The sequence below is a fragment of the Fukomys damarensis genome, unplaced genomic scaffold (assembly GCF_012274545.1).
Source record: "Fukomys damarensis isolate Sample0158 unplaced genomic scaffold, DMR_v1.0_HiC HiC_scaffold_17, whole genome shotgun sequence".
Taxonomy (NCBI): domain Eukaryota; kingdom Metazoa; phylum Chordata; class Mammalia; order Rodentia; family Bathyergidae; genus Fukomys; species Fukomys damarensis.
The window spans coordinates 16180949-16203492 of record NW_022900929.1 but is presented as its reverse complement, the minus strand read 5'-3'; the positions used below and the strand labels follow the sequence as shown (position 1 = coordinate 16203492).

General features: G+C 52.6%; 3 protein-coding genes across 8 annotated transcripts; all 3 read right to left on the bottom strand.

Annotated features, from left to right (window-relative positions):
- Nucleotides 1–5037: 5037 nt before the first annotated feature.
- Mospd3 (motile sperm domain containing 3) lies at nt 5038–7820 on the bottom strand. Of its 5 annotated transcripts, none has more exons than XM_033764852.1 (6): nt 7658–7820; nt 6997–7264; nt 6717–6792; nt 6302–6531; nt 5323–5487; nt 5038–5225 (listed from the first exon to the last, which is right to left on the bottom strand). In XM_033764852.1, exons 2-6 carry the CDS (start codon nt 7199–7201, stop codon nt 5194–5196), a joined length of 708 nt encoding a protein of 235 aa, XP_033620743.1. In that variant the 5' UTR covers nt 7202–7264; nt 7658–7820; the 3' UTR covers nt 5038–5193. The 5 variants fall into 5 exon arrangements, with proteins under 5 accessions (XP_033620743.1, XP_010607744.1, XP_033620746.1 ...); XM_010609442.3 differs by having other exon boundaries at nt 7718–7820; XM_033764855.1 differs by having other exon boundaries at nt 7734–7817.
- Nucleotides 7821–8732: 912 nt separating this feature from the next.
- Pcolce (procollagen C-endopeptidase enhancer) lies at nt 8733–13883 on the bottom strand. The gene is made up of 9 exons (XM_010609465.3): nt 13480–13883; nt 12563–12671; nt 11920–12178; nt 10994–11118; nt 10433–10569; nt 9848–10131; nt 9572–9649; nt 9290–9460; nt 8733–8956 (listed from the first exon to the last, which is right to left on the bottom strand). The coding sequence occupies exons 1-9, from the start codon at nt 13572–13574 to the stop codon at nt 8790–8792; spliced, it is 1425 nt and encodes a 474-aa protein (XP_010607767.1). The 5' UTR covers nt 13575–13883; the 3' UTR covers nt 8733–8789.
- A 348-nt stretch (nt 13884–14231) lies between these two features.
- Fbxo24 (F-box protein 24) lies at nt 14232–22318 on the bottom strand. 2 transcript variants are annotated; one of them, XM_010609416.3, is made up of 10 exons: nt 22024–22318; nt 21552–21650; nt 21276–21459; nt 20217–20455; nt 19840–20074; nt 18883–19041; nt 18514–18635; nt 18138–18269; nt 15792–15962; nt 14232–15451 (listed from the first exon to the last, which is right to left on the bottom strand). In XM_010609416.3, exons 1-10 carry the CDS (start codon nt 22207–22209, stop codon nt 15089–15091), a joined length of 1890 nt encoding a protein of 629 aa, XP_010607718.1. In that variant the 5' UTR covers nt 22210–22318; the 3' UTR covers nt 14232–15088. The 2 variants fall into 2 exon arrangements, with proteins under 2 accessions (XP_010607718.1, XP_010607724.1); XM_010609422.2 differs by having other exon boundaries at nt 22093–22318.
- Nucleotides 22319–22544: the final 226 nt, after the last annotated feature.

Sequence of the window (22544 nt, the reverse complement as noted above, 5' to 3'; positions counted from 1 at the left end):
TTAGGAAGTTGACATGCACACAACCCTGACCTCCCTGGTCTTGTGTCCAGGTCCCTGTGGGCAAGAAAGGCAAGTTCATCCCTTGTGGGGGCAGCGGGGAGCTGGGAGCCTACATTGGGGAGAGCAGACAGGACATGCTCCATTGCCCCTGCAGACTTTACTTCCAAAACTTAAATTCAAAGATAAAGTTATTAGGGTTTTTCAGGTGGCAACTGAAAAGCATTAAAGCCCAAACACAGGGCCCCCTTCTGAGCACACACCCCTGTGAGTTTGCAATGGCCAAGTGCCATTAGGTTGGCCCTGCTTGGGAATTGGCTCCCTGGGATCCCCTTTGGCCATTTTTGCCCAGTGAGGATGGAGAAGTAGAAGTATGAGCACAGGAGGGCAGGGAATTATAAGTGCTGCTGGTCTATTCACTATGGCTTCAAGAGGTGTTGGCCCTGGTTCTGCTCCCTGGGAAGTGGCATAAATCCTAGGGCCCAGCCAGGCATGGTGGCACATACCTGTAATCCTAGAACACTGGGAAGCTGAGGTAGGAGGATCATACATTCAAGGCCAGCATAGGAAACTTAGAATGACCCTGTGTCAAAATTTTTAAAATAAAAAGGGTTGGGAATGTAGTTCAGTGTGAAGACCCTGGGTTCAATACCCAGAGCTACCAAAAAAATAATAATAAGAAGAAGAATAATAATGATAATAATAATAATAAAGAAATCCTGGGGCCCATCTCCTTGGTCCTCTCTTATCTCCAGAGTGGCAGGAGAGGTCTCAGTCCTCTGGTCACTGGGAAGCAAAGGCCTCTTAGCCTAGGCTGCAGATGTTCCAACCTCTTGTTTTCAGGATGAAATGTGCCCTCTTTTTAAACTCCCAAACTCTTTTTAAACCCTGATTTGGTGGGTTCACAAGACCCTGAACCTCAGTGGGTTCAGAAATTTACTCAAATGCTTGCTTGCCTGACATACACTCCAGAGCAAATTTCCTAAAGTGGCTTCACAGGCCTCCTTCCCCTCTTCCATCTGCTTCCTGTAGTACACAGAGTAATGGTCTCAACAAATGTCCACATCCTGCCCCTGAATGTTATTTACTGTGGCAGAATGGACTTTGCAGATGAGATTAAGTTAAGGATCTTACAGAGAAAAGTGTTAGCTGGGCATGCTAGGCAGAAGGATGATAAATTCACTCCCAGCCTGGGTAACTTAGTGACTTAGGGAGACTTTATTTCAAAATATGAAATAAAAAAGGACTAGGGCAGGGCGTGGTGGTGCACGCCTGTAATCCCAGCACTCGGGAGGCTGAGGCAGGAGGATTGCTGTGAGTTTGAGACCAGCCTGGACTACATAGTGAGTTCCAGGACAGTCTCAACTACATAGTGAGACCCTGTTTCAAAAAAACAAAAAGGACTAGGATGTCTGGGTATTTAGGTCAGTGGTTCCACCACCTGCCTGGCAAATATAAGTTCCCAAGTTTGATCCCCAGTTCCAAAAAAGAAAAAGAAAAAAAAAGGACTAGGGATGGAAAGGCCCTGGGTTCAACACTAGTACCATAAAAAAGATGGGGGGGGCAGGGATTTAGTTCGGTGGCATCATCACCTGCCTTAAAAGTGCAAGGTCCAAGGGCCGGGGATTTAACTCAGTGGTTCGGTGGCCTGCCTCGCAAGTGCAAGGACCCAAGTTGGATCCCCGGTACCAAGAAAAAAAAAAAAAAAAAAAAAAAAAAAAACGAAACAAAAGTGCAAGGTCTTGAGTTCAATCCCCAGTACTGGCAAAAAAGAAAGAAAAAAGAAAAGATGGGGAGTGTTACAGACAGAACTGCATGTCTTCCTCTCCCAATTCCTAGGCCAGGGCAGAACTTTCAGTATCTGTATTAGGATAGAGAGCCTTTAAAGAAGTGATGAAGTTAAAACAAAGCTCTGATATTAAAGTGGGGTCTGATCTAATCTGACTGGTGTCCCCATAAGAAGAAGAAGAAGTTTGGACGCACAAGTGACACCAGGGATGTGTGCACACAGAGGAAAGACTATGTGAGGATGTAACAAGAAGGCAGCCATCTGCAAATCAAGGACTGAGGCCACAGAGAAAGCCAACCTCGCTGACACTTTGATCTTGGGCTTCTGGCCTCTGGAACTGTGAGAAAATAAATCCCTATTGTTTGGTGTTTTCGGGGTTGTTTTGTTTTGTTTGCAGTGCTGGACATGGAACCCATGGCCCAGCACAGAAGTGCTCTAGCACTGAGCCATATCCCTAACCCTTGGCCTGTGATATTCTGTTCAGGCAGATCTAGCACACTAATACAGGGGAGTATCCCAGGTTGGGGCTGGTGTGTGATTATAAGTGCCCTCATAAAAGAAGACAGTAAGGTCAGTGACAGAGACATGACAGTGCAAGCAGGGGTCAGAGTAAGAAAGATTTGAAAATGCTCCCCTCCTGGTGGTATGGTTTATATCTAAATGTCTCCCCCAAAGCCTCGTATGCTCATAGTGCACTGGGGAGGTGATTGGATCATGGATGTGTGATACTTGTCCCTGCATTAGTCCACAGATGGGTTTGTAGCAGGGCTTGATGTCGGGAGGTGACTTCTGCTGGGAAGAGGTGGGTCACTGGGTGTGGTCTGATGTATAGATAACCCTTTTCTCCCTTGATGGTTGCTGCTTCCTGGCTGCCAGGGCTCATTGAGCTTTGTCCTCTGTGACATCCTCTGCCATACTACCCTGCCTTGGAGCCAGCTAAGGACTGAAACCTCCACAAACTCAGCGAAAATAAACCTCTTCTCCTTTAACTTGTGGGTATTTTGTCTCAGGAATGGAAAGTACCTAAGATTGCTTTAGGATGGAGGAAGAGGGCCGGGGATTTAGCTCAGTGGTTCCATTGTCTGCCTCACAAGCGTAAGGACCAGAGTTCGATCTCTGGTACAAAAAAAAAAAAAAAAAAAAAAAAAAAAAAAAAAGATGAAGGAAGAAGCTATGGATGTCACTCAGTGGTAGAGCCTGACATTCTGAATTGCATTCCCAGGGCCAGGGGTGAGGAGGAAGAAAAGGCCACAAGCTAGGGACACAAATGACCTCTACAAGCTGGAAAAGTAAAAAAAAAAAGACTCTCCCCTGTTGCTTTCCACACCCCTGTAGACACCTTGATCTTAGCTTCACAGCATCCTTCTTTTTGGATTTCAGACCCCCTAGAACTGTGAGAATTTGTGGTTTGGTTTGTTTTTGGTGCAGGGCATTGAACTTCACTGTCTCCCTGAGCTACACCTCCATTCCACTTTGTGTTGTTTCAAGCCACTAAATTTTTCATAATTTATTACAATAGTTATAGTAAACAGACTTTCCTGCTCCCATTACTGCAAGCTCAGTCTCAAACTCACAGTGATCCTCCTGCCTCAGCTTCCCAAGTGCTGGGATTACAGGCATGCACCACCATGCCCGGCTTCAGTGCTCTTTTCTTTTTCTTTCTTTTTGGTGGTACTGGGGATTGAACTCAGGACCTTGTGCTTACAAGGCAGGCACAGTGCCACTGAGCTACATCCCTGGCCCTTCAGTGCTGTTTTCTAAAAAAACTTGCTTAAAAGACAGCATGTAGCTAGGTGTGATGGTGCATACCTGTAATCCCAGCACTTGGGAGGCTGAGACAGGAAGATTGCTGCAAGTTCAAGGCCTGCCTGGGTAACACAGTGAATTCAAGGTCAGCCTGAAGTACATAGTGAGACCCTGTCTCAAAAAACAAGACAGAACGAAACAAAGAAATCAAAAGATAGCATATATCCTAAGTCCCTCCGGCCCCTATACCACCCCTTCAACAGTTGTGTCTGTGGATGCCTTCATGGTACCTCAATTGTATTTTGGGAGCTGGGTGCACACCTGTAATCCTAGCACTCTGGGAGGCTGAAACAGGAATAAGTTCAAGTTCAGCCCGGGCAATTTAGTGACCTAGTGGTTGAACATCTGCACGTGTAATCTGGTGAGGGGTTTGCTGGGCATGGCAAGAGCTTTCCCCAGACACCTGGGTACAGACTGTGAACCCATCTCCTGCACACTGTGGGGCCACAGCACAGTTGGGGGTGGGAGGGACAAGACTCCCAGGGCAGCAGGGAAGGTCCTAAGACCCAGGGCAAAGCTGAAACAACGGATTAACCGTCCAGTGGAGTAACAGACTGGGTCTGTCTAATATCATCTTGCTGATTCTTCGTCCCCAACAAATAATCTGCCCAGTGTCACTGGCTTGCTGTCTCTTCTTTCCTCTGCCTTTTGAGGATCCTGGTCATTTCCTGTACCTTAGTCTCTCCCATCCGGTTTGGATGAGGTTACATCAGGCAATGCTACTTCCTTCCACCCTGGAAAGGATCTTGGTGTTTCTGATCCACAGGAGGTGAAATCTCAAAGGAATGAGGAAATGGAAACTGATAAAAGGGCACAAGGATTCTGGGGATTGTAAGCATGCGGGCTACCCTGGCAAGAGGCCCTGCTGGTTCCACTGGGATTAGGTGAGATTTTTGTTTGCCTCTTTTTAGTTAGGCATGTTGGCTAAGAACAGGAGCCTATTGTAGGGCCAAAAGGAATTTCTCTTCACTAGTGTTAGGGATGGTACCCAGGGCCTCACACATGCTAGACAAGTGCTCCATCTGAGAGCCAACCCCTAAAAGGGGATCCCAAAAGGGGATCTTACAAATCAACTTGGCTAGAGTGTACTTTAGTGGTAGTGTACACACTTAGCATCTTCAATGCCCTTGTGTTGCTCCTCAGTAACACACACACACACACACACACACACACAAACTTGCTCAGTGCTCTTATTTTAGAGACCAAAATGCTTGAGAAACTACATACAACTTGCTCAAGGTCACAAATTCTTTTGGATGCAGCATTAGGACTAACCCAGATCTTCTAAATACCATGTTAAACCCTTCCACTGCCCAAGTGTGTGGGTCCCCAGAAAATGACAGCAGTTGGAACCAAAGTCTATCTAGGTACTGAGTAAGAAGTGAGAAGCTAGGATCAAGAACCCTACAGTTCTCATTTTAATTTTAAAATTTTGTTTTATTAAAATTGGAAAATGAATACAAATCTCTGGGTATTTGATGGATGGAATGTTAAGGGTTGGGCAGGAAGGAGAAAACAGTTGAGGCAAGGAATTAGCATCACAGTGGCTGCCTCAGGTCCCAGCCTAGGAGGAGAAGGTGGCATGGGGTTGAGTGGGGCGCTCAGGTCCGGAGGAACACCATGGTGAGGAGGCCTGGAGGTGGAGAAGGAAACAGCAAGTCAGCCTGAGTAGCCCTCCTGGCTGCTTTCTCTGGGCGTGGGCCTGGATCCCCAACCACTACTTTGCTCACCTAAGACATAAGCTGCCACCAACTTTTGTCCCAGGGAAACATGCAGGACCTGAGGCAGCTGGCTGCCGAGTTCATCCTGGAGCGGGAGCAGCAGGAAGGCCACAGAGACAATGCCGGTCAGCAAGAAGAGGACGAAGGAGCTGATGGCCAGCTGTTGACGGGGATCTGGAAACAAGGCTCCTTAGCAGCAGCATCCCCTCTTGTCCAGCCAAGGTCCTCCAGGGAGGAGGTTGACATGGCAGCTGTCTCTACATTTTATCACCCAGCAAGGGCCACACTGTGAGTATCCTCTCTCCCCTGAAGCCTCTGTCCCCATAGCCACAGAAACCCTCTGTCTTCTGGTCCCTCTCCAAACTCTGACTTCATTAATGTCTTCTGTGCACTCATACAGCAGGCCTCTCTGTGTCTCCCATCCCCACCCCAGCACACAACCCAGTACAGCGTAATTGAGCATAACTGCTCAGTATAACCTTTGCCTCTCTTTCCTTTCCCCTCTCCTCTTTCCCCTTCCCCCATCCCCTTTCCTCCTCTCTCTCTCTCTCTCTTTGGGTGGCACCAAGGATTGAAAGCAGGGTCTTCCCACTAAGCTAAATTCTGTCCTTTGTAATTTTTTTTTTTACTTGAGACAGGGTCTCATTAAATTGCCCAGCTGGGCTCAAACTTGTGATTCTCCTGCCTCAGCCTCCCAGCGTGCAGGTGTGCACCACCACACCCAGCTGTTAGTATAAGATACTGACTGAACTGAGCTGAGCTGACATCTGATAGGAAGTACTTCAGTTAGAGCTAAGCGGGTAGAAGCCAGAAACCAGAGAAATGGTAGTCTTTTTTCCTTACCTGAAACAAAACTTAAACTTGGAATGTTCACCAAAAGGCAAAAGGGTGAACCAGGAGACTTTTCAAACTCACTTTATCTCATCTCTAGGGTAATGCTAGTTTCTCCCTCTGTACGGAACTCCAGAATCCCCATTGCCTCACTTACTCTCTTGGAAGTGTCTGGCCGGGGGTGGTGTTGTCCAGGCTGGAGGCCCTGGCTGGGATGTTGGCACAGGCTGTCCCTGAAGCTCCAGGGGGTATGCTGGGCCCCGCAGAACTGAGGTGAGGTCCTTGCGCCCCACCACTCGGCCCTCAGCCCCCTCCTGGGACAGCTCAATTCGGAAGCGGTCCTGGACATCATAGTGACTGGGAATGGGGGCCACGTGGCGAATCACACTGGCTCCAAGATAAGAAAAGAAAGGCTCATTGGAAGCAAGTGAGGTCACTCCCCCAGAAAGGGTTCCCTAACAGATGCTGACAGAAGAGTGGGAAAGCACCTTAAAGAGGACAAGGTCTCAGACCTAAGATACCAGGTGCTAGTGACCCCTGGCTTCCCTCAGCATCCCCATCCTCCAACTCACATGTCAATGCAGGACTGAGGTTTTACATATCCTTCTGCGTCAAACACCGTGTATTTGGCAGGTGCTGTGCACAGAACTGTGGACAAAAAAGATTCTAGACATCTTGCCCATGGTGGGACACTACAGTTCCCTATCTCCAACCCTTCAACACCAGGGCTGAACATTCTTTTGGGCGCCAAGATTTGGCATCTGGTCCTACTCATCTGAATCCTCCAGCCCATACGGCCCCCCAGTGTTCTGCTGCCAGCCCCCAAATCCCAACAGGCACCCATCCTTTCACCTCGGAAGCGAAGCGCAGTTCCCGTGGGGTTATAGAGGGTTAGCAGCTGTCGGGGTCCGCTCCTTTGGTCCGCCCTGAATACTAGATCCGGGGGAAAGACGAGTACCGGGACGACGGATCCCAAGGGAGGAGGGGCGCCCCGGGACCCCGGCCCAGGAGCCCCCGGCCCCACCAGCTCCAGGTCCTGGGGCGCCCCACGGCGCATGCAGGCTCTGGGCGGTCGGACATCCGAGGGGAGAGCTCGGGGGACAAGGCTTGGAGATTAGAGCTAGGGGAGTAGGGGCGAAAGTGGACAAGATGAGATCGTGTAGGGCTTGGTCTGGTGCTGCCGCCGCGTCGAAACCCCGCGAGAAGCAGCTCGCTTAGACTCAGGCCTCCCAACCCTTTCCCTTTCCAATTTTGCCCAGATCCCCGCAGACCCCACCCACAAACTACACCTCGGCGGCCACGCCCTTCTCGTTAAACCCTGACCCTGGAGGTTCCCAGTCCGGGGTTTCTCAATCCTGGGTCTTGATCTCCTTAAGTGCCTCCCCGCTCAAGGTCCCGCCTTTTCCGGGAGTTCCTGTATGCCCGCCCCATCTTTCGGGCCAGAGTCCGCCCTCTGCAGCGGCCTCCTTTGGAGCAACCCTTCATGTCTCCTGCTCTGCTGTCCCTCCCTGACCTCGGCCCGTGCCTTGTCGCGGTTCCGTCTCCGAAGGGCTGCTCGTACTATGGTAATCACCTTGTGGTCAAAGTACCTTCCAGTCAACCTGAGGCCAGACTAATGCCGCCATCTTCCCGAGAGTCCCTTTCTGTACTTCCGCCGTACGGCCTCTCCCATTGGTCAGAGTGCTCTCGTTTCCGCCTAAATTTACTCGATCGGTCTCTTAAAGATCCAACTTAAATCTCTCTCCTAGCACCGATGATTGGCTTGATCTCAGTGATGTAAGAAGCGTATGGGCGTCTCAGGTTTAAATTCAAGCCGCGAAGTACCTGGGAGAGGCGGGGCTGAGTTGTGAGTCTGGGTTTTGTTCCTTCGTCCCTACTCTTGAGAACTCCCCAAATTACTAGTTTTCAGCCTTGGGCTCATGTCCTATTTCTCTCTTTTCTGGACGGCCCCGGGAATCATTCACGTATCCATAGGGAATTTGACTCACCCAGCCCTGCTGCTTACGTCGTCCCATTGAATCTTCATCTCTTTTTTTTACAAAGGAGGAAAGTCTCTAAGGCGAAGGATTTCACCTTAGGCCGTACAATTACTAATCATTGTAGCAAAAACTAAGTTGATCTGCTGAGGAAAAGTTTCCTGAGCACCTTACGTAGAATCCTCGTTGTCCTCTTAATCATGCTTTTGCTTTCCTTGTAGAATTTATGGTGCTACTTGACATTATACTTTCTCTCTTCTCAGAATATTCTCTGTACAAGAACATTTTGTTTTGTGGTGATGATGGTGATTTTGTGGTACTGGGAGTTTTACTGTATATTAAAAGCTTGAGCCGGGCGTGGTGGCGTACGCCTGTAATCCCAGCACTCGGAGGCTGAGGCAGGAGGATCACTGTGAGTTCGGGACCAACCTGGGCTACATAGTGAGTTCCAGGTCAGTCTCAACTACGTCTTTTTGAGACCCTGTCTCAAAAAACAAAACATAATAAATAAAAGCTTGATGAATGAATAAATGAAATCCCCAGGATAGGCCCCTTCCATTAAGTCATCCATTTCTAAGTCATAGAAATGGAAATAAAACCCCTTCCTCAGATAAGAAACATTTATTTGCATAAGAAAGGGGGCCCAAGGATATGGAGCTGCACTGGGTCTCAGGCCTGGGCCTCTACAGCCCGCACAGGTTGGGAGAGGCATTTCCGGTTGCTTAGGTTGGTGAGAATCTGGTCCTGGTTGGGCCGGTAGGCAACCACAAAACTCTCTGGAGGAAGGATGGGACCTCGATTCTCATCCATCTGGCCCATCATCAGATAATTGATTCCTGGGGGAAGGGAGAAAGACGGTGAGTTGAGAGACTGAAAGCTCACATTACTGAGACTTTACCAAAACCTTCTGGGGGATGGTGTTGGAGAATGAACCCGGGGCCTTCACACTGAGCTACATCTCTCGGCCCTTTCTATTTTTATTTTGAGACAAGGTCTCAGCCATTATGTTGCCCAGGCTGGAGTCTGACTTGGAATTTTCATGTCTCAGCCTCCCAGAGTGCTGGGATTACAGGTGTGCAGCACTTTACCAATGCATTTTCTCACTGATTTTATACCTCTGTTATTTTAGTGTCACTAAGTGCCCCCTCCCGATTTAACTTTTCTGTTACCTTTCTTCATGGGCGGGTACTGCCTGCAGGGAACGTAAAATTTCAGGGATGTGCCAGTGGGTGGAGAGGGCAGGTCCAGTCCTCCAGTTTTGTAAACACCAATGAGACTGACAGTGACAGTGAGGCCCTCGCCTGGCCCCCGGATCATGGACTTCACTGTCGCTGTCACTACTGTGGGAGAATGGGGGTGAGAGATGAGGAGACAGAAAGCCAAGGGAGGACCAGCACCAAACAGACAGATAAAGGAGCTGCAAGGGCAGGGTATGGGGAGGAACTTCTTACCCAGATCACTAGCACAGAAGTTGCTCTGCAAGGTTCCTGTTCTCCTGTACTGCTTTGGGCAGGTGACAGTGGGGGCATCTAGGAGGGAGGGGGGCTGTTTGTGGAGAGGACCTACCCAGCAGGTAGGAAGGACCACTTTCTCCATAACTCCTTCAGGGTGTTATCCCCAGCTTGGTTCCTAGCACCCAGTACCAGCAAGTACAGAATGAATGAATGGGTGAGTGGATGAGCCATGAAAACCTAAAACAACTGCTTTCTTCCCCTGCCCAGACTCACTGGGGCTCACTGGAATTCCCTGGGCCTTGGGCAAAACTTCTGGCTTCTCTGCAGGTTGGACTTTGGGCTTGGTGGGTAGCTTGTCTTTGGGTCTGACTTCTGGCTTAGAGTTGGGGCCGAGAGTGGGGGTGCCTGGCTGGGCATTCTCTCCTGGGCTCGAGGCTGGCCCTTTGTCAGCAGCGTCCCGCTGCAGGGTCTTGTAGGAGGCGGAAAAGCCATCTGCGGTGACGCTGAGATCCGAGACGAACTGGACCAGAAGCTCGTTGCCCTCCGAGGAAATGGGGCTGTGGGCATCACGGAAGGTGTTAGGGTGGCCGCACACCTGCCACCTACCCAGCGCTTGGCTATTTGACTTCTTCCCCTCAGTCGCTTGGCTTCTCCACCTCGGAGCCCCGCCCACCTCGCCTCTAGCTTCCGGATCTGCAGACCCAGACTAGGCCCGAAGCCTACCGGTTCCCTACTTGTTCCACCCACCCCCATTTGGAGTCCCAGGGCTCAAACCCCGCCCCTCAGCTACCCCGGGCCCCTCAAAGCCCTGGGTGACGCCCAGATTCTCTCCGCAGCCCACCCCATCCAGCCCCTCACCTGGGGGCGGTGTCACCGCAGAACTTCCCCAGTCTCTTGGAGTCATCGCTTATTGCTCCATTGAACACGCTGACCGAGTCGTAGCGGCAGTAGGTGTCGGGCTCCAGGTCGAACTTCCCGAAAGTCAGCAGGATCACCTGGCGGCGGCCGAGGCGGAGGCTGCTCGGCGGAACCTGCACCCTACACTTCTCGCCTCCCCCACCTCCCGCACCCCCACCCCATCCCCTCATTGCCGATCACAGGGTCCTGTACCCCAGGGACCCGGCAGGGGCGTCTATTGCCCCTCTGGCCAGGTCAAGTCCTGGCTCACTCTCCAGGGACAACCCCCACATCCCCGCCCCGCAGCACCGCACAGTTTAGGAGGACCGTGTACCTTGCTCTTTTAAGACTCCACAGTTGTGATTTTACAGTTTTAGTTTGCGTGCAAGCAGGGTCTGAGTCTATTTTTGGTCCACACAAGCTCTGGGCTTGGGACACAGAAGATGCTCAATAAATCCTTGCTGGCTATGTGCAGGGAGGTCGTCTGGGTCCCCGCGGGCAGTCGAGGCAAGGGGTTGGTACCTGATCCGGGGGCGCGATGATGTGCCAGTTACAGTTGATGCCCGGGGGGTAGTCGGACTCGGGCCAGTTGGGCGTGGTGAGGGTTCCCTGCGCCTTCTCCAGCCGCCCCCCACAAAACTGGTGCTCTGGGGAGGGGAGAGAGGGCGAGGGGTGGGGGCGGTGGAGACCCTCAGTAAGTTGGAGGAGAGTTTTAGCTGGGAGGCGGGCAGGCAGCTCGGCTGTCTGTATCTCAGGATGAGGGGACGAGGCGTAGGCAGGAGAGAGGGGAAGGTTAGCAGAGAGGAGAGGATGGGACTCAGGGCTGCAGCCTGGGGCCGCCGAAGGGAAGGAGAGCTGGCTGGATGCGCCCCCTTTTCGCCCCTCCCGACCCAAGCCTCTTCCCCTGGGAGATCCCATCTCCCCAGCCTGGCAGAAGATTTCCCTTTGTGAGGGTGCCCTCGATTTGGCTCCTTCCGGGAAGTTCCCGGCTGAAACATTTCCAGGGAGATTTCTGCCACCAGGAGAGGGTGATGGGACCGCAATCGGGAGCCCAGGGCTGGGTGCAGGGGGCTCCAGGTAAGGGAACCTAGTCCCCCAGCCCTGGGGTGCCCCCTCGCGCCCGTCGGAGGGAGCCCGATTGCGGATGGGGGCGGGCAGTTACTCACCGTCCCAGTAACCCCAGGCCGCCCATTCCACCCGTGGGTCCATGACCCATTTCCGCCTCGCGCCTGGGGGGGGGCCTGGAAGAGGGTGGGTGGGAGCAGGAGGGGAGAGAAGACGGGGAGGAGGGACTGAAGGGGCGGTTAGTGAGGAGAAAGGGTGAGGGAGTATTGGTGGCCCTAGGCTCTTGGGATTGGGTTGTCTGGGGTTGAGGTTAGGGCTGGGGGTCTGGGGCCTGAGCAGGGACAGGACAAGGAAAGGGGAAGATGGAGGTGAGGGAGGCTCACCATTGCCTGAAGTGACCCGCCCGCTGTACCAGAGCAGGAAGCCTCTTCCTCCTGTGCCCTCATCTGCTGTCATCCTCAGCGTAACCTGATTGCCAGGGGCGACCAGGGGTGCTGGCCGGAAGGTCCCACAGAAGCGTCCCAGCCGCTTGCCCGAGGTTCCAGATCCAGCAAAGACTTCTAGAGCATCGTAACGACAGGCAGGGTGCAGCTCCATGTCAAAGACTCGGAAGGAGAGGGACACGGTCTGGCCCTCAGGGACCTGATATCAGGGACAGCAGGCATGAGACCCACAGTGTCAGGCTGCACAAAACCCTGGCAGAAGTCTTCTCCCCTTCCCTGGGTATTTCCTACAGCAATGGCTGGGGCTGGAAAGGACCTGTGGCTGCAGAGCAGAGGCCCTGGGCTCTGCAGCAGTGGTCTCTGGAGAGATAAGAGGACAGGAAGGAAGTTGGGGGTGGAGAATCAAGATTTGAGTTATGGGTTAAGAATTAAGCCAGAGGGCACTGGTTATGATGGGGATTGACCCACTTAGTGACCAAGAGCAAGGGCTCAGAAGATGGTGCCAGGTGGGGGCACCCATTAGTGTCTGAATTTTGCTTGGGAGATGTTGATAAGAGAACAGTGACTGGGGAGGTCTTCTCACCGTGATGGTCCAGATGCACTCCTTATTGGGGGGGTAGAGGTTGGGGAAACCCTCACTTGCCACGTAACCTGACTCTCCCGTCACATCCCCTCCACACAGGAACACAGGTCTGGAGAACAGAAGGGGTTGGTCAGCGGTGGGGAGTAACAGAGGGATAGGGATGGGGTAACCAGGGTGGGAGGCCAGGGCCATGAGGGAGAAGACCAAAGGGATCCAGGAGAACCTCAGCTGGCCTGGCTGGGATTGGAGTAGGGTGAGGGAAATGTGGGACCAACAACGACTGTGCCTCCCACCCCAGAGCCTACCCCACCCCCACAGGAATTCCGGGAATCCTCCTGGGGGGCCCCCCTTGCTTGCTCTCCTCCCTCACACTGCCTGGCAGTCTGGAACAGGAGCTGCCTAACTACTTCCAGATGTGGTCAGCCACGAGGCCAGGCGGTGGGGGGGGGGTGGAGACAAGGGAAGCGGCGCAGATGGCCCTCCAATCCGGCCCAGACACCAGTCTCCGTGCACCCCCCACCTTTGCCCTGCTCCTGTTCCAGTTAACTCTGAGTCTCCAACTCCCAGGGCTCCTATAGTTGCCCCCCCCCGCCCCGCTTCCTTTCTGGAAGCCAGATGTCAGCTACCAGGCAAGTTCAGGGTCTTGGCTCTCCTTTCAAGCTCCATGGGGGGCCATAGGTCTGGGTGGAGGGGGAGACTTAGGAGGGCAGAAGATGAAGGTTAAAAGAGTGGGAGCAGTGGTGACCTGCAGGAGATTGTGGTCTTACAGCAGAGGGGAGGACCTGGGTGCCAGAGAAGGTGGGGTGGGAGATCTGTGGGGACTGGGTGTTAGCACAGTCCACAAGACCCACAGTCATAACCCCCAAGAGCCAGCATTTGGAAGATCACTTGGGCCATCTGGAGATGCCGAGACCTACCTGGTGTAGTTGGGGTTCTGGCCCTGGGCAAGAGGCAGCAGTGCCCAGGCTGTGAGGAGGGGCCCCAGGAGGGAGGCTGAGGCAGCGGGCAGCATGTCGGGGGGACTGTGCTGGGGTCCTCGGCCCAGAGGCAGCAGCTAAGTTCAGCAGCAGCAGCAGCAGTGGCGGCGGGATAATCAGTGCCAGATGAGACAGCCTGGGGCGTGTGGGCGTGGGGACTAGCCTATGGGGCGGGCGGCAGGAAGGCGGGACAGGGAGACAGCTTGTGACCATGGTGAGTCCAGGGGCCTCTCTAGGTCTAGGACTCACAATATTGACCTAAGGAGGGGTGGAGCAATGAGGGGCAGGGGGAGCATCCTCCAGCCCTCAGATACTGTTTTCGGAAACTCCACTTTGTTCTGTGCCTGCGCAACCTGTGCACAGAGCTCTGGTCCTTCCTGGGGACTCAGCTCTCTCCATCCCCTGCTTCCTCAGCACGAAGAAGATGCCTTCCTGAGACCCCTACCCATTCACCTCTTGGCTACCCCCTGCCCCAGCTACTCATTTCTACTGCCTCTCCCCTATGCCTGGGGGAAAGATTTTTTTTCCACCATTGGGAATTGAACCCAGGGCCTTTGCACTGAGCTACATCCCCAGCTCTTCTTAAATTTTTTATTTTGAGACAAGGTCTCACTAAATTGCCCAGCCTGAGCTCAAACTTTTGATGATCCTGCCTCAGCCTGTCAGAGCTCTGAGATTACAGGTGTGGGCCCACCACAACAGAGAGGAAGAATTCTATTCATCTATTTTTTCTTCCAAATATCTGAAGGTACAAGAAAAGGGCAGGGAGGATTGGAGTATCCCTCTACTGAGGACAAGGGGAAAGGAACAGAAAGTAAGGGAAAGGACCCAGAAGCCCAGGCCTGCAAGGTATATAGGAGGAAGAGAGGAGGGTGTGGAGTGCATTGGAATGAGGGGGATGAAGTAGAGACTGGAAACGGAGGACTGATAGTGGTCCTAAACTTGGGAACTCTGTATACATGGTGAGGTTTTTGTTTGTTAGTTTGTTTTTGGTCCTGGGGATCAAACCTGGGACCTTGAGCTTGTGAGGCAGGTAGCAGAACCACTGAACTAAATCCCTCGACCAATGGTGAGTTGTTGTCAGAGGTAGGGCCAGGACTTTCAAGTTCAAGAAGACTGGGTGAGGTTTTGGGAGTGGGAAAGGAAAGGTAAACTGGAGGACTCAGGTGCCAACAGCTCCCAGCAATGCAGAGTTTGATTGCTCCTGCTCTGTGTCATCACCCACTGCCCAGGTGCTGGGCTCCCCACCTCCTATCCTATGTCCCACGCTAGGCTCCATGGTTCCAAACTGGGCCTCACTTCAACCTTTTATTCTGTTTGTCCATCAAATCTCTTGTCCATGATATCAGGTTGGGGGCTCCACCTGGGCAGCCCCCTGAATATTTTACAAAAGTGTTCATTCCTTGATTTTCCCTGCCAGGTCTGGCTGTCCCCATCCCCCTGTGACTCCCTCCTTGTGTGCATATACAGAGTTCATTGCCACCACTCATTTCTCTGTACCCCCTGGCCCAAGGCCACTGTCCCTCCAGGGGTGAGGACCAGAGAGGGGTCAACTCTCAGGGGTTGAGGGACCTGGGGTAAACCCCAGTGATGTCTTCTGCAGTATGTTCAGAGCCTTCCAGAAGAAATCCCTCTGTGCGGCCATCAAGGGCATCCAGCCCACGATCTCCTTCATCTTCTCCAGGCAGTCCTGGAGTGTGGGGCAACTGTGGATCTGGCTGAGGTACTCCTCATAGGCCCAGGCTGCCCCCGCAGGGTCCTGGAGGCCTCTGGACCTCAGGCTGGGCTCCAGGCTGTCCATCCCCCAGGCAGCTGGCAGGTCCTGATAGATGGAGCATTGCTCGATGTCGTGGCTGGACAGCATGTAGAGGCACTCTCTAGTGGAGCAGAGGGAGCAGGCACACGGAGGGACCTTGGAAGAGAGAAGGGGTGTGCGCTTGCACTGCAGGGGCTCCCAGGAAGCTGACTAATCTGGCTGGTGTGTTTCCGTTCTCAGAACAGCCCTGAGCCAGCAAGTGAGCTGTAGCTGGCTCTGTACAGGGCCTGTGCAGGGTCACACAAGGCCAGCAGGGTCTGCTAAGGGACAGATCTATATATGTGCACGTGGCAGGAAAAGGAGGTGGCGTGGTGCAGGAGAATGGGCCTGCTGGGTCCTTGCAGGAGACCTGGCTACAGTCCTTTGGGCTACCTGGCTCTACTGAACCCCCAGCCCCCACCCCAGGGGGGTCCCACCCACCTGCCCCTGCTCTGACCTTGACGTGGAGCTTGACAAAGGAGGCGCTCCCCTTAGGCCAGCCAGGGAGGCGGCCACCGGCCCCACAACCACAGCCTAGCAGCTCCTTGCTGAAGTCTGCATCCTGGCTCAGCACCAGGGAATGGTTGAGGCCACACCAGAGGGCAATGGGGCGTTTCAGATAAGGTACCTGAGGACACAGGGCCAGGGTTGAGAGGGGAACACTAGGGGGCTGGGGGCCCACAGGAGAAGGCTGACTGGAAGGCTCAGTCACCTAGGAAGGGAAGCCAGGGGAGCCTACACCCTCCCCTCCCCCACCAAAGGCAGAGCGGCACCAGTCTCCGTAGCCCTGCACCCCCAACAGTATGACACTTGGCATCTCTGTGGGTACCTCGTCTTTGCTCCCCAGAAAATAAAACTCTTGACTCAGACCTAGGCCTGCTGTCTGTTCCCTTGTTCTCAGCCCACACTCTGTGCCACCAACCTTCAGCCTCACTCAGGGGCTCAGCCTTAAGCCTCCTCTCCTTCCCTGCACAACTCCTCATTATGCCTACGCACCCCCTCAAGGAAAGACTTTCTTGCCATTCTCTCTCTAGCATTTTCAGTGTATCCCACTGATATCTTAAAAAATGACCACCTTATTTTGAAAAAAGTGTCTGATTCCTATTGCTTCCTATCTCTCTATTTTAAGACAGGGTCTCACTATGTAGTTCAGGCTGGCCTCAAACAGTGATCCTCCTGCGTCACCCTCAAGTCTTGGCATTACAGGTGTCTAACCCCTACCTCTCTCTTTGCGGTAGCAGAATTGGCTACCTGGCCAGTCTGAGGCTGACCATATTCTTGTTCCTTACCAGTCTTTACTAAACCTCCTTATAATTTGGCTTCTCTCCCTAACATGCTCTGTTTTACTCTCTCCAAAAGGTACTTAGTTTCTCAGCTGTTAAAAAAGCAGCACCTCTTCTATATGCTCATTCTGAGCCTGTTAACATTTTAATTTCAAAGGCACAGGTAAGCAATCTATAGTCCTTAAAAGAAAATTACAAGGCTGGGCATGGTGGTGCACACCTGTAATCCTAGAACTTGGGAGGCTGAGACAGGAGGATTGCTGTGAGTTCAGGGCCAGCCTAGCCTACATAGTGAGTTCAAGTACATAGTGAGACCCTGCCTCCCCACAAAAATTACACAATACTGACAAGTAAACATTTAAAAAATCAACTGGAAATCCCACCACGAACAATTAACATCTTTCTGGGTATTCTTCATTGATGCCTAAACAAATACGCATAGATTGTCTATTTTTATTATTTATTTATTTATTGGGTACCAGGGATTGAACTCAGGACCTTGTACGTGCCACTGAGCTAAATCCCCAGCCCAGCTGTATATTTTAAAACAAAAATGAGATTATAAAGCCGGCTGTGGTAGTGCACACCTGTGATCCCAGTACTTGGGAGGCTGAAGTGGGGATATCACTGCAAACTGGAGGCCAGACTTGGCTACAGAGTGAATTCAAGGCCAGCCTGAACTACAGAGCAAAACCCTGTCTCCAAAAACAAACATACAAACAAAGCAAAACAAAAAACGAAATTGTACTGTGTAACCCATTTCGCAAAGGCTTTTTTCACCTACATATACAGAGTAATCATCTTTCCGTGTCAGTAAACGTGTTCCTGTGTTATCACAGTGTCGTCAGGCAGCCCCCTCTCCCACTTGCCCTGTTGAAACTTTCTGGAATGTGGCAATGGAGGGCTGAGCCTCCTGCCCCAGAGCCTTGATTCTTCATCCCCGCCTCCGGTGGTGGCTGCAGCCCGATTTGCTCCTCTGTCTCTGCTTTTGTCATTTAAACCTTGTTCCAACTTGGAATGCCAGCTAGACAGTTCCAATTCAGGGTTTAACTCTCCCTGCAACAAGTCCAAATTCACACCCTTTTTTTCCTGAAACTAGTAATCAGTATTGAGTGCCTGTTTATTTTCTCCTAAAACATCTCCTATACCCATTCCTTTCCTTTCCTGCTGCCACATACCAGCCCAAGCTCTTGCCTCAAGTGCTGCTGTCCCTCACCAGGCTCCTGTGCACCACAGCAACTGGCCTGTTTGGTCCCTCGTTGGTCCCTGGCCTCTCAGGTCCCCAGCCATGCCCTCATTCAATTCTGACTGTGATTTACAATATGAACCACATAGAATAGACCTTCTAGTGCCAACCTGTGTGAGACCGTGCAATAATATAACAGGCATTTCACACACTGGCCTCGCTTTCCTGGGCAGGAGAAAGTGGATTCCATTGAAGTTGGAAAAGTATATAGACACAGGGGTCAGGGAATTGGAGGAAGAGGGTTTAGATGGGAATTGCTGGGAAACAATCTCACCAGTGTGGGTTCCCCTCGGTCCATTTTGTCCCCTGTTCCTAGCTGCCCATATCTGTTATTTCCCTGCATGAAGACTCGGCCAAATTCATCCACCACGCCAAAGTGGTTATAGCCAAGGGCACAGAATAGGACCTAGGAGGTAAGAAAGAGGGCAGGTGGGCACTGAATTCCTGCCCAAGGAACTCTGAGATCCAAGATCTCCCATCTGCTAATCCTCTACCTCCCAGCTCATCCCTTTGGGCCTTGCCCTCTCCCTGGGCCCCCTACCCCTCCCTGGTTAATCATGGATCCCTGTTCCTATTTTAGGCCCTCAGGAGCTCCCAGTGCTTAAGGCCCCACCCATCTGGTCTGTGCGGGGGCCCCTCTGAGATCCTACCTTGGTAGGCACGGAGACAGCAAGCGGCATCTGCTGGTCCAGGGGGTCAAAGGCTTGAAGGGTCCCAAAGAGGTCACGATACACCCCTGGGGTATGCACCTCAAAATACACTGCCCCCTGGTCTGGGGGGTGGGAAGCCCTCAGCTCAGCAGCTTTGGGCACCCGTTTCCTAGGGCAAAGTTCCCACTTGGGATGAAAGCTGCAAGCCCAGGGAGCATCACACCCACTAGAAATGCAACCACTCTGACTCCTGGGAGCCTAGACCCAGCTTTTCAGAAGGCCCTAAGGGGCTCACACCACACAGCTGGAATAAGGGTGAGGGTGTCTGCCCAAGGCTGGGGGCTTGTGAGGAAGGGAGGTGGTTCATACCTGTGATGTAGAGGGCACTGCTTTGGTTGGAAGACATGCAGTTCACGCGCAGGTGAGGCAGGCAGCAGGACATCTTCCTGAGGGCCAGCTGAACTGTGTAGGAGCGCGGCTGGTCCAGCTGCGTCTCATTCACTACCAAAGAGTAGATCTTTCCTTCCTCTGGGGGATGAAGGGAGGGATACAATTACTCTGGGCCGGGGACTCATCAATATTCACATTACTCCCCAATATTCGATGAACTCCCCAAGCCACACGGAGGAACCTTTACTGCCCTAGAGACACACTGGAAGAAAAAGGGTAGAGATGAAATGGGAAGAGTGGTCCCAAGTCCCCTTCACCCCAGTTCCAAGAATAAGTCAAGGAACTATGTCAGCATGAGAGAGGAGTAGGGAGAGAAGCTGGCCATGTCAAAGGCACTTGGGGCCTGTCTGGCATTCAGAAGTCCAGAGGTTTTAGGCTTGAGGGAATGGTCAAGCACAGATGACACTGGGGAAGGGGGGCCAGTTTGGGGTATTAGGTGAGGTGCCTGGCTTGGTGGCAGGGGAGTAGAATTTTAGGAAAGTTTTGTTTTGTTTTGTTTTTGGTACCAGGGATTGAACTCAGGACCTTGTGCTTGCAAGGCAGGCGGCGGATGGTAGAACCACTGAGCTATATCCCTGGCCAGGGGAAGAGTTTTAACTGTCATTCATTAGAGTAGTCATCTTTCTTTCTTTCTTTTCCTTCCTTCCTTTCTTCCTTTCTTTTTCCTTTTTTGGCAGGAGGGCCCTTTATTCACATGAAATATGATACCCAGGCCTAGACTAGGAGGCAGATAAGAGCAGAGCTTTTTGGATAGAGAGAGCAGGAGCAGATGGCATGCAGGTCCTTGTGTGAAAGGCCTCCCTCCCCCTTCCTGCAGGGGCCCTGAAGAATCTGCAGGAAACATCTGCAAACCACTGCTTTAGGCCACACCCACACCTGTGAGGAGCAGCAGAACCCGCCCGGTCTCCTGCCCAAGCAGTGAAATCTGTTTGAAGCTCATGGAGTGGTGGAACATCATCTTGAAGACCCGCTGCCCGCTTGACTGCAGGAAGACCTCCACACAGTCACAGGCTCGGCTGCTGGTGGTGCCGGCCACTCCGGACTGCTCCCGAGTGGCCAAGACGTAGAGGTATTTACGATAAACCGTGTCGCATCTTGGGTCGGAGGCAAACTGTGGAGGAAAACGAGGTGTCTGGGATCCAGGGCCTCAGGAGGGAAAGAGGCTGGTAGGAGGTGAGCTACTGGGATCCAGGGAAAGGGAGAGAGATGTCCCGAGAAGGACACCTCAGGACTGCCAGGGTCCTGCTACTCACATCCTTGGCTCCACGACACAACACAACATAGCGGCACGCCCGCTTCCACTGGATCTGGCCCAGGGTGGAGGAGACCAGAGCATTTTTGAGGAAGAAGAGAGTCCCCAGGTAGTCGAGAATGAAGATGTGGTCCTTGGTGGGCAAGAAGCGGCGGTAGCCATGGGCTAGCAAGGGGGCCACGCTCTTGCTGAGACATCGGCGCCGGCCTCCAAATGCCTGGAAATACAGGCCCTTCGTGTCTGGTGAAGGGAAGGAGATGGAAGGTTCAGGGGCCAAGGCTGACAAGCAGGAGAATGGGTCAGAGCGTGGACAAACTGATTTCTCAGACTTTGTGCTATTTAGTTTTCTCCATTTCCAACCTGGGAAATAGAACCCTTCCTAAGGCAGTGCGGAAAAGTTAGACTCCAGTCTGCCCCTCCTTGGCCCAGGGCCACATCTGTGCTATTAAACAAGCCCCTCTTTGGTTCAACTTTGCATCAAAGACGTGAAGGAAGATAAGAATAAATACATAGAAAAGAGGCAGAAAGAGGACTGACATGACCACCAAAGGCCAGTAAGTGGATCTGCTTTCTGGATTAGTCTTTGGCCCTAGTCTGTGTGTGACAGAAACAATTGGATAGGGGCTCCCTGGAGCGCTTAGACGACAGCATGGTTCTCAAGCTGGGGCTGCTGACTTTGTCACTGGTTGTCCTAAGTAGGGAGGTGCTGGTGGAGTCAGAGGCAATGGTAAACATAATAGAATGACAAGACAGACCCCATCCCAAAGAATGACTTCATCATTCTAAACCAGTGGCCCTGATTTAGAGGAAGGAAATTCCAAGCTTGGTGAGGATGGGATGCCTTGGGGTGAGAAGTGGAAGAGCTGGTATCTGCAGGGACACTTGGGTGACATTATCAGAGGGTGGCCCTAGGGTCTCAGGAGAACTACTCATGGGGTGTGTTTGAATCTGATAGTGCCGAAGTGCCTTCGAGCTGGACAGGGAGCCCAGTTTACAGAGCAAGATTCCCAGAAGAAGGAAAGACAGAGGTGAGGAGAGAGGGGCGCTGGGGAAGGCATACAGTTCAGAACAGCTGCTCTCTTCCAGGGTCGGACTCCAGAACCCTGCTTCCGGAGGTATGGACTGAGCTTGCGGCAGATGCGCCTCCACACGCCCTCAGTGTCACACACTTCTCGGAAGTAGCGGCAGGTCTGGCCTAGGGCGACTGCATCTCGTACTGGGAGGAATGAGACAATATGCTCCACCTGGAGGTGAGGCCGGAAGCCAGGTTATTGGCATCCCTGAAGTGGTCTGGCCTCCAGTCCTGCATTCTCAATGCTGCCCCTCCAAGGCTCACCAGCTCTGGGGGGAACAGCTGAACAGAAACAGAGTTCCCTCTTCCCTTCTTCTCGTCACTCTCATGCTCTGGGCCAAAAGAAGGACAGTTCCGCTTCACCTACCCAAGGAGAAGAGTGGGGAGCATGGGAGTTCTGTGAGGGTGGCACCTCCTCCATCCTGATCTCAACTTTTCTTTCTTCTCGTTTGCTTTTTTTAGGTAGGATCTCACTATGTAGTTTAGTCAGGCTGGCTTTCAACTCACTATGTAGCTCAGGCTAGCCTGGAATTTGTGGCAATCCTCCTGCCTCAGCCTCCCAAAGGCTAGGCTCACAGGCATGTGCCACCATGCCCAGCTCACTCAACCTGTCTTTCGTGAACTCTCTCAGGGCTCATCTGACTTCTACTCTGTCCTGTCAAATCCTGCCATCTTCTCCAGGTCCTCAGGCCCACCCTCCCTGCCTGTTTTGCTCCCATCCTCACCACCCCCTCACCCGGAGCCCCTCCTCCCGACCACACAGCCCAGTCAATTTTTGCAGCTTCCGTCTCCAGCTTCTCCTCACCATCCTGACAGTCCCCTCCCTGCTCCTGCCCTCATCTCTCTGGGCCGTGTCCCCACTGCCTTTCCCACACCATGTCCCCTGTCTGGGCCTGGGGGACCCCTTGGGCCCCTCCTTCATGGAGTCCAGGCCAAATAAACCTCTCTGTGACCTCACTGTCCAGCCACTGTGACCTACTCTCCTGAACGTAGCCAGGTCTGGCTCCTAGGTTCTAGCTCATGTCTAGCCGCGTGGCTCATGGGACATGCAGGACACTGGAGAAATAAAGTATGAACTCCTGAGAAATGTTGCTTTGACTTGCAGCGGGGTAGATTTTCCCTCTTAAGGGCTTTTCAACACAAATGCTGTAGAGAAACTGGTGAATCCTATAAATTTCAGCAGGCTGGGCCTCCAGGGATTTGTAGCTTGAGATTACAAACTCAGAAGAGAAAAGTAGGACATTCTGACAGGTGAGG